The sequence below is a fragment of the Oryx dammah genome, unplaced genomic scaffold (assembly GCF_014754425.2).
Source record: "Oryx dammah isolate SB20612 unplaced genomic scaffold, SCBI_Odam_1.1 HiC_scaffold_27, whole genome shotgun sequence".
Classification (NCBI taxonomy): Eukaryota; Metazoa; Chordata; class Mammalia; order Artiodactyla; family Bovidae; genus Oryx; species Oryx dammah.
The window spans coordinates 4,620,047-4,634,552 of NW_024070211.1; the positions used below are offsets into that span (position 1 = coordinate 4,620,047).

Genomic DNA, 14,506 nt, shown 5'->3' on the forward strand with positions numbered 1-14,506 from the left:
ACAGAGGATGAGATGGTTGGATGGCATCATCGACTCAATGGACATGAGTTTGAGTAAACTTCGGGAGTTGGTGATGGACAGGGAGGCCTGGTGTGCTGCAGTCCATGGGGTCACAGGGAGTCGGACACGACTGAGCGACTAAACTGAACTGAACTATGTGGTTAGGAACTCCCGGGCTGGTCCAGCGGTAACGGATCCACCTGCCAATGCAGGGGACGTGGGTTGAATCCCTGGTCTGGGAAGATCTCACATGCCATAGGGCAACTAAGCCCGTGTGCCCCAATTACTGAAGCCCGTGCACCTAGAATCTGTGCTCCGCTCTAAGAGAAGCCACCACAACCAGAAATCAGAGCACTGCAACCAGGGAAAGCCCCTGCGCACAGCAGCGGAAGACCCGGAGCAGCCTAAAATACACGAGTGACTAAATGAAATTATATTAAAAAAAGGCTGGCTGGTCAGAGGAGGCAATGGAAATTCAGATCTTCTGACGCAAAGTTCTGCGTTATTATCCCCCTATATCAATGGACAACTGGATGCTGTATAAAGCTTTAGGAAATTAAAAGTGTTTTTCCACATAGAGGCCATTCCCCAGAGTCCTGTGAGATGAGGTCAGGAATGATCCCAAACAACAGATGGGAAAACAGAGGCTGAGAGAGGCGCCAGGGCTACCCAAGGACACACAAGGGCTGTCCTGTGAGTTGTGCTGGATACAAGCTGGGTGGACCTGGCCGGGACCCAGGAGCAGTCATGACAGGGGGTGAGCTGGAGAAGGAGAAATAGATAGGCAGTACCTTCCATCCCTCCATCTGGGGGCATCCAGCGACCCCCGGCCCAGAGCCTAGCACCTGCAGGGTCTCCCAGCTACCCCTGCCTCTGCCCAGGCCTCCCTGTGTCCCACCAGCTCTCAGCATCTTATTAGTCAGAGCGGCAGCTGCACTTTGAGCCTGGCCCAGGGAACTCTAAGTGTAAAGTCCAGTAGTTTTATATCTACCGGTGCTGCAACCAATCTCCAGAACTTTTCACCTTGCTGATCTGAAACTCTGTACCTATTTGACAACTCCCCACTCTGCCCTCCCCTCTGCTGCCCCTGGCAACTATCAGGTCACTCAGTTGTAACTTTTCCTTTCTGCAGAGCAGAAGCTGAGTGCTGCAGAGCTTAGAAGGACAGGCTGTGGAATCAGACATGTTGGGTTTGAAAGCCACTGTCCACTTATGGAACTCCCAGATGGCTCAGACAATAAAGAATCTGCCTGCGATGCAGGAGAGCTGGGTTCGATCCCTGGGTTGGGAAGAACCCCTGGAGAAAGGAATGACAGCCCACTCCAGTATTCCTGCCTAGAGAATCCCTTGGACAGAGGAGCCTGGAGGACTATAGTCCATGGGGTCGCAAAGAGTTGACATAACTGAGCAAGTAACACTTTCACTTTCTCCACTTAGGAGCTGTGTGACTCTGAATAAGTCCCTTCACCTCACTGAGCCTCAGTCTCCTCATCTGTAAAATGGGATGATGGTAATAGTTTCCAACACAGAGCACTATTGTAGGAACTTGGTGGAGATAATGTCTATAAAGGTAAACATCCAACAGGGATATTTTTTATTTATTATTACTAATAGTGGGTAGCCAAAAGTACTAAAAGTTCTAGTCATCCAGATCTCGGTTTGAATTTGCTCTTGACTGCCTCCTTGCAGGGTGACTAGGGAAAGCCCTTTCCTCCCTGAGCCTCAGTTTTCTCATCTGTAACCAGCAGGGTCGGGGGAGAGCAATGATGGAGGTGTGTGCTCCACACACAGGGCCGTCTCAGTAACTGCCATGCCGGGTACTGGTCAGGCCCCTCCTGTATAAAGGCCCCAGGAGGCCCAGGGCTCCAGGGCAGAGCCCCTGCGTGCTCAGGTCTGCACCCAGGCATTCTTCCAGGGCTGGACCAGGGTAGGAGGAGCGGCTGGAGCAGGGAGCCGGGCAGGGCAGCCAGCTCTTCCCTTCCCTTCCCTGCAGGGCCAGGGTGGCCCTCAGGCTGAGGAAGCCCCTCTGATTCGGTTCAGGGCTTGTTCCTCAGCACCCTTCCCACCAGAGAGAGGGACACGGAGAACCCTGCCCCAGGATGAACTGTGAGACCCACATCCTGCCATCCCCTGAGTCCTTATCTGGCCCCGCCCACTCTCCCTGGACTGTGGGAGGGGTGGCGGGGCAGAGTCCATGGGAGCCAGCTGTGCCCACCCTCTAGGGTCTTGCAAGCAGTGGTCCTGGGTGGGGACAGGTTGCGCTGGCCAAAGGCTTGGCTCTCCAGCTTCTCCTGCTCTGCATCTGGGGGACCTCTTGGCTTCTCACCGGGGCCCTGGGTTGGGGGTCCCTTCAGCACCTGCAAGGACTGTTCGGTTTCTACCAGCTCCCTCAGCAGACACGGGGGCCTAGGGCACAGACCCCACCTCAGTGTTTGCACACTGTGCTCAGAGCCTCGCACACGGTGGCATAGGATGGTGGGCACACAGTAGGTGGCCACGACAGACAGAGATGACCTCCACTTCCTTGAGGAGAAGGTGGAAGTAGCCGGTGGGCAGGGGTCACAGTGGGGCATTTAAAGTAGCAGAGACCCCCCTGGACTGGGGCCTAGGAGGATAATAGCATCAGCGGACACTGGTGTACTTTCCCGGAGTCAGGGGGGCTGCTCCAAGGGTTTTACATTTATGGGGAAGGAGGATTACTGGAGGGCCCCTGTGTAAAAGGGGGCTGAGGGTGGCACCCACTCTGCAGGGATGTGACAGTCACGTGAGTTCTATTATACAAGGAAAGCCTTAGAACCATCGCACCTGAGAAGAAGTCAGCAGGGAGAGAACAGAAGCCACCTTTTGCAGTAAATTAGCTAAATCTCTGGGTCTGCTTTATACTTGTAGTTCAGTAGTGTCTGACGCTTTGCAACCCTGTGGACCGTAGCCCGCCAGGCTCCTCTGCCCATGGAATTTCCCAGACAAGAATACTGGAATAGGTTGCCATTTCCTTCTTCTGGGGATCTTCCCGGCCCAGGGACCGAACTCAAGTCTCCTCCTTGGCAGGTGGATTCTTTGCCTCTGAGCCACCTGGGAAGGAAGCCCTTAAACTTGAAGACTCAGTGTAACTGCCCCTTCCTGGGGGCTCCTGACCACCCCGGCTGTCTTAGGTCCCCTCCCACGCACTGATGCACCACAGGGCGGGTCCCTTGGGTGGCCCTCTTCCTCCTCTGCCTGGCACCTACCTCCCTGTGAGTTCTAGGGCCTGGTGCCCAGCAGGCGCTCAGCGTGTGTGGGGGAAACGCATGCTGATAGGCTCACCTTCTTGGTCCCATACATGACTTCCATGAACTTCTCGTCGGCGTCCTGGAAGCGCTGATCGAGGAAGGAGCTCGTCTTCCGCACCAGGTTCCAGATCATGTAGTTGTTCAGCAGGCTGCAGCAGGAGCACAGACAGGCTCAGAAGTGCCTAGGGCTGGATGCAGCAAGCCCTCCCCGACCTCAAGGGGTCACAGACACACACGCTGGATGGTGGGTGCCACTCGGCCAAAGCAGGGAAGGGGTGGCCACTTCCAAAGCTTGAGGGTGTCACGGCCAGAAGGCCAGAAATGGGAAAAGGGGCCTAAGAATTGGATGGGTAGGAAAGGATGCTCTGACCAGCCAGGCCCAAGTCTCCATGAATGGGAGCTCTCACTACCCCCACCCCGCAGAGCACAGAGGGTCATCAGGGGCTGACATCACCTTTGTAGGCAAGGCACCTTCACACACACAGGGTGTTCACTATAATGAACATCCAGCCTCAAACTGGAACCAATCTAAATGTCTGACAACAGGGAATGGTGAATAAATAATCATATTTATACTCGATGGACTATCATGGAGTTATGAAAAATGAGGTGTGCAGAGGGCCTGGGTTGACATGGGGAAATGTTTATGATAAATGTTAAGGAAAGGCAAACTATCCATGTGGTCACAATGATGGGGAAAAAGAGGAACAATGTATTAGAACATCCATCTCTCTCTCCCACTTACACATCCATGCTTCTCTCTACAAATGCACACACACACTTCCCATAAGATCAACATGAGCGCTCTGGGTAATTTTAATTTTTGTTGCTTTTTTCTGTAGTTCAAAAAAATTTCTACAATATATCCTTTTTATTTGCCCGTACCACAAGGACTATGGGATCTTTGCTCCCTGACCAGGGATTGAACCTGGGACTCTGCTGTGGAAGCCCAGAGTCCTAACCTGTTGGATCATCAGGGAATTCCCTACAACAAATCTTTAACATTAAAAACAATCATAGATATTAACTAAAAGTGTTAGAACATTTACTGAGTCCCATTCGGGATCAGGCACCGTGTTAACACACTTCACACCAACTGTTTCACTCAATTCTCACAACAACCCTGTGCGGGAAGTGCTATTTGTATCTTCATTTCATGGATGAGGAAGATGAACCCAATAAAGGGAAAGAAACGTGCCCCAGGCTACCAAGGGGGCCGGTGGAGGAGTCCAGGTGCCTTGCAGCCTCTCAGAAAAGCCAGGCCAGGGGACTTCCCCGATGGTCCAGTGGCTAAGACTCTACTCCCAAAGCAGGGGCCCTGGTTTGAACCCTGGTTGAGGAACTCGATGCCACTAAAAGCTCCCGAGTGCTGCAACTAAGACCCAGCGCAGCCAAATAAATATTTTAAAAAAGGCAGCCTGTGGGCCGATTTCCCTGGTCAGCGTGTCCCCATTCTGGCTGAGCAGAGGGGCCATGTGTGACCTCAAGGCTGCCTTCGCAGGGCCCGTCCCCGGCCGCTGGGTGCCCTTACCACTTGTCTGTGCTGTTGATGAGGGTGGAGACTTTGCTCAGGTATTCTTTGTCGTAGATGACAATAGGCTCTGATTCATTGATCTCCACGGGGTAGAAGATGGTGTTGAGGAAGGGCAGCCAGTTGATGGCAGGCGCCAAGGTCTGGAAGGGAAGCGGACAGGGTGACTCTGGCTGGGCTGCCTCTCTTCAGAGCCCAGGTCTCCAGGTCGCTCTTCTGAAGAAGGAGCCCTCCTCTCCCCACCCACGGACAAAGCAGAAGAGTTGGGCGCTGGCTGATAGTGCACTGGGCAGACGTCAACCTCAGGCTGGCTGGCTGCTGTCAGAGTCCCTGTACACAGAAGGACGCACATGAGGCTCCGAACACCGAACTGCAACTTGAAATGAAGGAGAGCCGACGTGGGGACAGAAGCAGCAGCTGTCGGTCAGGCCCCTCTACCGCCAGGAGCCACCGGGGGTGACACACGTCTTCTCTCAGCCAGACTGCCCGACAGGCCTGGGGGGTAGGCACCATTATCCCCACTTTACTGATGAAGAAACTGAGCCTCAGAGGGGTGTCATGGGGGTGTGCAGAATCTGGAGCCACACTGCCCGGGTTCATACCCTTACTAGCTGTGTGATCTCACGTAAGTGGATGAAGCCCCTTGTGTCTCAAGGGCATCCTTGGTGGCTTAGACGGTAAAGAATCCGCCCGCAAAGCGGGAGACCCAGGATCGATCCCGGGGTCGGGAAGATCCCCTGGAGGAGGGCATGGCAACCCACTCCAGTATTCTCGGGCTTCCCTGGTGGCTCAGATGGTAAAGAATCTGCCTGCAAAGCAGGAGACCCAGGTTTGATCCTGGAGTCGGGAAGATCCCCTGGAGGAGGGCATGGCAACCCACTCCAGCATTCCTGCCTGGAGAATCCCATGGACAGAGGAGCCTGTGGCGGGCTATAGTCCATGGGGTTGCAAAGAGTCAGACACGACTGAGAGACTAACACCTTACTTTCTGTGCCTCAGGATCTCTGAAAAGTGAGGCTTACCTTCATAGACACCATCCCATAGGGTTAATATGGGGATTAAACAACTTAAACGCATCTGTTTTACTCAACACGTGCTTCTGTAACATTCATCAGTGTCTATATGAGCGGTCCTCTACATGACTGGCAATTACAAGAATGTTGGCTGTAGAATGTGGAGTGCTTTGGCCCACAGGGGAGTTTTTCTCAGGCATGGAAGCTGGAAAAGCAAGTGCAGGATGTTAACCTCAGCAAGAAAGGGAGAGCCCTCAGCTCAGCTGAGGCACACACGGGAGGCCGGTCGGCTCTATTTTAAGAAAATGTAAAAGGAGCACCTGCAGGGCTCTGTCCCCACAGAGGCACATGCCTGCTTTGCATAACTCAGCTCCCAGAGGGCTGCGCTTGCCCTGGGCCCGCAGAATGGCACCCCACTTGCACACAGCTCCTGTTCGTCCGTCTGCAGGGCCTCAGTGTCCACAGCCAGGAGCGCCATTCCACCCCCTAGGCAGCCTCCAGCCGTGCCGAGCTATCTCTCAAGGTTCCAGATACCGTCTTGGGAGTGTTTTGATTACGAAGTCATGCTACATTTTAAATAATTATGGTAAAATGCACATAACGTGAAATTTACCATCTTACCTATGGCATTAAGTACATTCACCATCCATCCCCAGATTCCATCTTGCAAAACTGAAACTGACTCTATTAAACAGTATCTCCCCCACCCTCAGCCCTAGACAACCACCATTCTAGCCTCTGTCTATGAATCTGACTACTCTGTAGCTCATATAAGTGGAACCATGCAGTATTTGTCCTTGTATGACTGGCTCATTTCACTTAGCATAATGTCCTCAAGTTACACAAATTTCGAATGGTCTGCTCTAGTCCTATTTTCCCCACATGTTCTGTTATTTTTAGTCCTGTAATTTTATAGAAAGAAAGGTTTTTCAGGACTATATATCCTGTGTTATAGTAAAAATGCCTCTAATATCAATGATATCTGGCATTGAGCAAGCACTCAACCAATGTTAGTTATTATAATCATTGATTAACTATTGCAATCATTGCTCAACGTCTCCCAAGAGTGGTCCTGGGACTGAGTCCATCTTTTCTTTGTTCCCTTGAAAATGGACAAAGTGCAAAGACAAATTAAGGAAGTGAGAGTTGCATTGTAAACAGCCTTCATACAGGAAGATCAATTAAGAAAGTGAACTCAACCTGTTACACTGATGAACCCATAACCCGCTGGTAAATACTTATAATGCCTTCAGTGACACAGGCAGCCATGGAAACCTACCACTTGACAGTCTCTCTGGTTTTAAAAGGCAGCTCAGCTGCTGGGGAGCAAGGACCTCAAAGGACAGAAGGGGGCCAGTCCTGTGGGCAGTGGTGAGCTGGGAAACATTTAACAAATGGCTCTTGGGGATTTTTTTCTGGTGGTCTAGTGGCAAAGACTCCATGCTTCCAAGACAGGGGGCCTGGGTTCAATCCCTGGTCAGGGAACTAGGTCCCACATGCCACAACTAAGACCCAGCATAGCCAAATAAATAAATAAATATTTAAAAATATATATATATAACAACTAGCTCTCAGTGATGGGGGGTGATCTGTATTCCCAACATAACCTATTGCAAACTGCCCACGGAGCTGGGGAGAGCTCTGTGTGCCCAGCACATCCCTGCCTGCCTGGGAGCAAGATGAGCTGGGTAGAGCCGTGCCCTGAGTGAGACCTGGACTGGGGTCCCCACCATGAACCAGCTCTAGGACCTCAAGTCACTCCGCAGCCTTTCTTTCAATGGAGACAACAATCCCTTCCAAGTGCCTCTTGGGATGGCTTATTCAATAAACCGAGCTTCTTTCCATTTCACCCTCTTTCCCTGGCAGGAGTCCCTTAAGCAAGTAACCTTTGGGCCTCCCCATCAAATTTCTGTGGCTGCAAGACATGATGGTGTCCAGGTGAGCTGGTCAAACAGAGCTCAATAGTGCCACAGGACTGTGTGACTTGCTGGCAAAGACCCCTGGGAGAATAGCCAAGTTGACAAAACGTCGCTGTTTATACAATTAATGAGAGCTTCATCCAACTGCTGGTCACTGGGACTCTGATCAGGGTGGAGATACAGGTGATGATAAATCCCTATGTACTTAACACAAGCCTGTTCCTGTAGGGAGAGCAGGTGTTCTGTGCAGGTAAATTCCCACAACTCTGAAATAAGGTGTGTGCGGTTTACCAAAATTTTCACTCTTTATTGCTTTGCTGCTGCTGCTGCTGCGAAGTCGCTTCAGTCATGTCCGACTCTGTGCAACCCCACAGACGGCAGCCCACCAGGTTTCCCCGTCCCTGGGATTCTCCAGGCAAGAACACTGGAGTGGGTTGCCATTTCCTTCTCCAATGCATGAAAGTGAAAGTGAAGACGCTCAGTCGTGTCCGACTCTTAGCGACCCCACGGACTGCAGCCCACCAGGCTCCTCCGTCCATGGGACTTTCCAGGCAAGAGCACTGGAGTGGGGTGCCATTGCCTTCTCCACTTTATTGCTTTAGCGAACATCTAGCTTAAAACTTGTGTGCCTGGGTCCGTGTCCATGGAGACAGCTGTTTTAACCAATCAGGACCTTCCACTTGTGACTCTAAGCCTTTGAGGTACACAGATGAGCTCTATTTTCCACACTTGCTGCCAAAGAAAAGTCCTGCTGGTCACCAAGCCCCCAGCTCAAGGAGGCTTGCAAAGGGAGAGAACGCATGCTCCCAGACTCTACCTCAGCTAGAGTTTAGAGCAGAGGATGGGGCTCAGTCCCAGTCAATCTCTGATGTGGAAGGTCCTAGGAAGGAACAGGAAGGTCCTCAGGCCCCTTAGAGAAGCGGAAGGAGGTTTGATTCATGGTCCTCAATTCAGACTCTACTGCTGGGGGCTTGCCTGGAACCGGACATGTCTTCTTAGAACCACACTGTCACAGGCTGAGGTGCCTTTTCCTGCGTCACCTGAAGTGTAGGAAGAAGACTACATTTCCAGATACCAAGGAACAAAAAGACATTCTCTCCTGTCCAAGGGTTAAATGAGTCAAATTGGTTTAGGGCTGGAGACATAGGCTATCATCACTGATGACACAGGAACAATACTAAGAACGATGACTGTTGCACGTTCAAATTGCAGGCCAGTTTGCAAAGTTTGAGATCTTAGCCTTTGCCTCATCTCATCATCATGCAACCCCATGGGCCAGGCAGGCAGATTCTCAGCCAGGACACCAGGCTTCAGGCGTCCAGCAATTCTTTAAACACTAGACATCATTTTATAATATGTCCCCATCCCCTTGGAGACACTCCATACCTTTCAACCTGGCCTCAAAAAACTCTGTGACTTAAAGCTAAGAACCAAGCTTTCCTGGTGGTCAAGTGGTTGAGAGTCTGCCTGCCAGTGCAGGGTACACGGGTTCCCTGCCTGATCCAGGAAGATCTCACATGCCATGGGGCAGCTAAGCCCGTGTGCCACAACCATTAAGCTTGTACTCTAGAGCCCGTGAGCTGTAACAAGAGAAGCTACCACAACGAGAAGCCCACGCACCACCACGGAGTAGTCCCGCTAGCTGCAACTAGAGAAAGTGCACCGCGAGGAGATCCAGCGCGGTCAGAAATATAAATAATAAATGTGAAAAAGAAGGGCAGGTAAGAATCACTGGAGAAAGTGCACCACAACGGAGATCCAGCGCAGTCAGAAATATAAAGAAGAAATCTTAAAAAAGAAGCGTGGATAAGAATCACTGGAGAAAGTGCACAGCGAGGAGATCCAGCGCAGTCAGAAATATAAATAATAAATGTGAAAAAGAAGGGTGGATAAGAATCACTGGAGAAAGTGCACCACGACGCAGATCCAGCGTGGTCAGAAATATAAAGAATAAATCTTAAAAAGAAGGGTGGGTAAGAACCACTGCCCCTTATGAGGGTAGGATCTGCCCCTCATCTGTCTCTGTGTTCTGGAACACCGCAGGTGTGAATGAGCAAGCAAAGCCCACTTTATAAGGAAGGAAACCAAGGCTCGAGGAGGAGGGGATTATGTGACTGGCCCAAGGCTGGCGGTGGCGCTGGGCTCGAGCAGTCCTCCGCTCACACCGCTCCAGGCTGCTGCCCCTGCTAAAATCCTCCCCACCTGGGGAGTTCTGCAGCTGGGAGGGGGGAAAAGCTTTTCCTTTCTACTTGGAAGAACAGAGCAAAAGCTTGTTGAAATGGTGAAAGGGCGTCTGGGGTTGGAGCCTACAAGCCACTCGGGCAGATGCACCCAGGGTCACTGCTTTCTCAGCCACTCTTGGGCTTCGTGGCCACTGTAGGGGGCAGAGACCACCGGAGCCCCTCTGGGCTGAGAACCGGGCAGCTGAAGCAAACCAAATCAAGTCGTACCAGCAAACAGCATCTCCCTCGACTTCCTGGCCTCGGAGAGGAAAAAACAGTGCCAGATGGTGCCCAGCACAAGCCTCTGATCTCCATAACAACCCGCTCGGCACCACCCCCCACAATGCCAGCTTCTCTGGGGACCTAAAGGGCAGCTGGCACCCAGAAGGAGGCTGGGCTCTCTGGTCCTCATCCCCAGGCTTGTGTGGGCTGTGTCCCCACCTGGGACACCCACTCAGCCTGCCTCCCGCTCACCCCGGTGTGAGACTCACCCTCCCTGACTCTGCCCTGCCCTGGCTCCAGGGCTCTGCCTCTTCTGCACAAAGCTCGAGGTAATGAGACTGAGCTTGCTTCCTCGCTGGTGGCCCCAGCATGGTCCTATGGACACTTGCTGGAGGCAGAGATGGAGACAGAAAAGCAGTAGGGGTCCAGGTGTTCTTCCGAAAAGGAGAGAAAATGAGCTGAACTTGAATGGACGGGCAGGACTTGGGCAGAGGTGGCCGGGACATCCTTCCTGGGGGGAGCCAGGTGATGGCGGGAAACAGGAAGATTGATTGAGGCCTTTCTGCTGACCCCTCTGTGACCCCGGGGCCTTGGGGAAGGCCGGGCACGCCATGAGCCAGAAAGAAGGAACTGGGGACTTCCCTGGTGGTCCAGTGGTGAAGACGCCATGCGCTCAAGGCAGGAGATCCAGGTTCCATCCCTGGTCAGGAATCTAGATCCCACGTGCTACCACGAAGAGTTTGCAAGCCACAACTAAAGAGACCACATGTCGCAACTAAGACTCCGTGCAGCCAAATAAGTAAATAGAAACAAACAAATATAAAAAGAAGAAAGAAGGAACTGAGGCCAGTTCATCACCTGCAAGTCCCAGGCAGCCACCAGGGGGCAGACTTTGGTAGAGGCCAATCTACAGAGGAGAAATATCAATAACCTCAGATAGGCAGATGACAGATGACACCACCCTTATGGCAGAAAGTGAAGAGGAACTAAAGAGCCTCTTGATGAAAGCGAAAGAGGAGAGTGAAAAGTTGGCTTAAAGCTCAACATTCAGAAAACGAAGATCATGGCATCTGGTCCTATCACTTCATGGAAAATAGATTAGGAAACAGTGGAAACAGTGACAGACTTTATTTTTTTAGGCTCCAAAATCACTGCAGATGGTGACTACAGCCATGAAATTAAAAGACGCTTGCTCCTTGGAAGAAAAGGTATGACCAACCTAGACAGCATATTAAAAAGCAGAGACATTACTTTGCCAACAAAGGTCCGTCTATTCAAGGCTATGGTTTTTCCAGTAATCATGTACGGATGTGAGAGGTGGACTATGAAGAAAGCTGAGTGCCAAAGAATTGATGCTTTTGAACTATGGTGTTGGAGAGACTCTTTGAGAGACCCTTGGACTGCAAGGAGATCCAACTAGTCCATCCTAAAGGAAATCAGTTCTGAATATTCATTGGAAGGACTGATGCTGAAACTGAAACTCCAATACTTTGGCCACCTGATGGGAAGATCTGACTCACTGGAAAAGACCCTGATGCTGGGAAAGATTGAAGGTGGGAGGAGAAGGGGATGACAGAGGATGAGGTGGTTGGATGGCATCACCAACTCAATAGACATGAGTTTGAGTAAACTCCGGGAGTTGGTGATGGACAGGGAGGCCTGGTGTCCTGCAGTCCACGGGGTTGCAAAGAGTTGGACACGACTGAGCGACTGGACTGAACTGAACTGATCTACAGAGGAAAACAGTGGCTTCTTAGATGGGTTACACCCAGTAGAGAGTCATACAGTGCTGACCTCAACCCTGCTATAGCTCCAGGAGGCCGCAGGGGTCATGGTCAAGAGCAGAGCTCCAGTGAGCCAAGCCAGAGTCCAGGTCCCAGCTCCCCTGCCACTTAGAAGCCTGGAGGCCTTGAGCACGTCACCTAACCTCCCGGCTTGGTAAAAGGGAGGTGACATCAGATTTATTTGCTGTGTTTATTTGCTACGTGCCAGGCTCGAGGATCTCGAGAGAATGGACGCGCCCAACCAGTATGATTCGATATTGTCACGAGCACAGAGTCTCCCCAGCTAACTACGGTTTCAGAAAAGCAGCCTGGTGTACAGCAAGAGACCAGCTAGGCATCACCGGCTGTGTGACCTTCCACTGGCAACTCGACCTCTCTGAGCCTCAGTGCCATCTGTGAATTGGTGATAACAACCACCCCCGTGCTTCGTGGGGCTGTTCTGGTGAAGGAGGTGTCCACGGCCCCAGCCCAGTGCCCTGCATCCTGAATTCCGTGGCCGCCCCAGCCTCCATGTCAGCTGACTCGGCTACCTGCAGCTCAGCTGCCGTCACTTTGTGGTAGATGAGTTCCTCGTCCCGGCGCTTCTCCTGGGGGATGGTGATGTTGGCCAGCGCCGTCTCAAAGTCCAGGATCTGCTGCATCTGGGGCCGGATGGTGTCCTCAGCACCCCCGCCCAGCAGCTTCCCCAGCTGGACCATGTAGTTCAGGTATCCCGTCAGCACCTGTGGGACCCAGCCCCCCACTTCCATCAGCGGCTGCCACCCGCTGCCCACTGGACAAGCCGGGCCAGGGGTGGGCAGTCAGGGCAGCCCTGAGCAGGCAGCCAGGGAGCTGGGGGTTCTACCCAGGAAACCAGCTTCACGAATGGTTTTGGCAGCATACCCCATCACTGGCTCCCCATGGCCCCCAGGATAAGGCCCACCTAGGGCCCCACGTGGGTCGGTCTCTGCTTGGGACAGACCCCAAGCACTCCCTCTGGGACGCCCGTCAGACGAAAGCCACCAGCAGGGCCACTGCTCAGTTCTTGTCTTGGAACACACTACTTCCGAACCACTCCGCTCTGCCAGGTCCCCAGATCTGAATTAGAGCCTCAGGTTACCTTCTCAGCTTGCCCTTCCCTTAGCATAATTGCTCACTATGCCTCGAATCTGGTGGCGAGTTATTTAACATCTGCTCCTCTCCTAGACTCAAAGTCCCACAGAGCGGGAAGCAGGCGGGCCTCGTGGACCACTGTCTCCCCAGCATCAGGCACTTAGTACGCACTCACTCAATACAAGTGGGTGCGCTCGTGAATGGAAAGGTGAGGAAGCTCAGGCCACATCTCCCGGGGACATCACGGGAGGCAGCCGGGGGGAGGGAGGGGTAAGTAGGCGGTTTGGAGTCAGCGGGTCTAGATGAGAATCTCAGCCTCACCACTGAGGCTGGCTGTGTGACCTTGAGCAGGTCACTCAGCATCTCCGAGCCTATTTCCTCCTCCGAAACAGGCCAGGGAAAAATAATATGCATATAACAGCTGAGAGGAATGAGGTTTAGAGACGTTCCGGACCTGCAGGGTTACCAGGAAGGCCAGCGGTAGTGGCCATTAGATCTGCCTCTCTCTGGAGCGGGGACAGATGACCCCGTCCCCTGCCCACGGTGCCCACAGTGCCCACAGGGCGATACGTGGAAGAGCTTCACTCTAAAATGGGGACAAATGATGCCCCTCCCCCTGCCAGGGACTGCTAGGTAAGGGACCCCTGTATGCTTCTCTGGCTTCAAAGACCTGCAGAGGGGTGGATACTGAGGGGTCACGGACAGGGACGAACCACGGAGAGAGGTGGGCTGGGTAGGAGCCACTCTCTGGGAAGAGGCACACCCACCTTCTCGTTCTCGGTTTTGTTCAGGTAATAATCTCTTGAGGGTAAGCCCAGGCCAGACTGGTCCACCTGGAGAGAAAAATAGGGGTGAGAGGGAAATCTGCTATCATGCACGCACACCCACGCACACGCATACCCATACAGGTATACCCACGCACACACACCTGCACACGCACACCTGTGCACACACACCTGCACACACACACCTGCGCACACACACCTGTGCACGCATACCCATGCACTCATACCTGTACATGCACACCCGTGCACGCATACCCATGCACACACACCTGTACACACACACCCGTGCATGCATACCCATGCACACACACCTGCACACACACACCTGTGCACACATACCCATACACACACACCTGCACAATATACCCATGCATGCACACCTGCACACACACCTGTGTGCACATACCCATGCACGCACACCTGTGCACACATACCCACACACACACCTGCACACGTATAACCATGCACACACACCTGTGCATGCATACCCATGCATGCACACCTGCACATGCACACCTGTGCACACATACCCACACACACACTTGCACACATATAACCATGCACACACACCTGTGCACGCATACCCATGCATGCACACCTGCACACACACACCTGTGCAGATGCATACACACACACCTGCACATGCATACCCATGCACGCACACCTGTG

General features: G+C 52.7%; 1 protein-coding gene across 5 annotated transcripts in view; it reads right to left on the reverse strand.

Annotated features, from left to right (window-relative positions):
* Nucleotides 1–14,506, reverse strand: part of ECE1 (endothelin converting enzyme 1) — a 123,808-nt gene that overhangs the window by 17,449 nt on the left and 91,853 nt on the right. For all 5 annotated transcript variants that reach the window (XM_040229506.1, XM_040229509.1, XM_040229510.1 and 2 more), the window contains 4 exons: nt 13,820–13,885; nt 12,491–12,682; nt 4,801–4,943; nt 3,304–3,418 (listed from right to left, as the gene is read on the reverse strand). In XM_040229506.1, the coding sequence (XP_040085440.1) occupies nt 3,304–3,418; nt 4,801–4,943; nt 12,491–12,682; nt 13,820–13,885 (516 nt within the window). The remainder of the gene's footprint in view (nt 1–3,303; nt 3,419–4,800; nt 4,944–12,490; nt 12,683–13,819; nt 13,886–14,506) is intronic.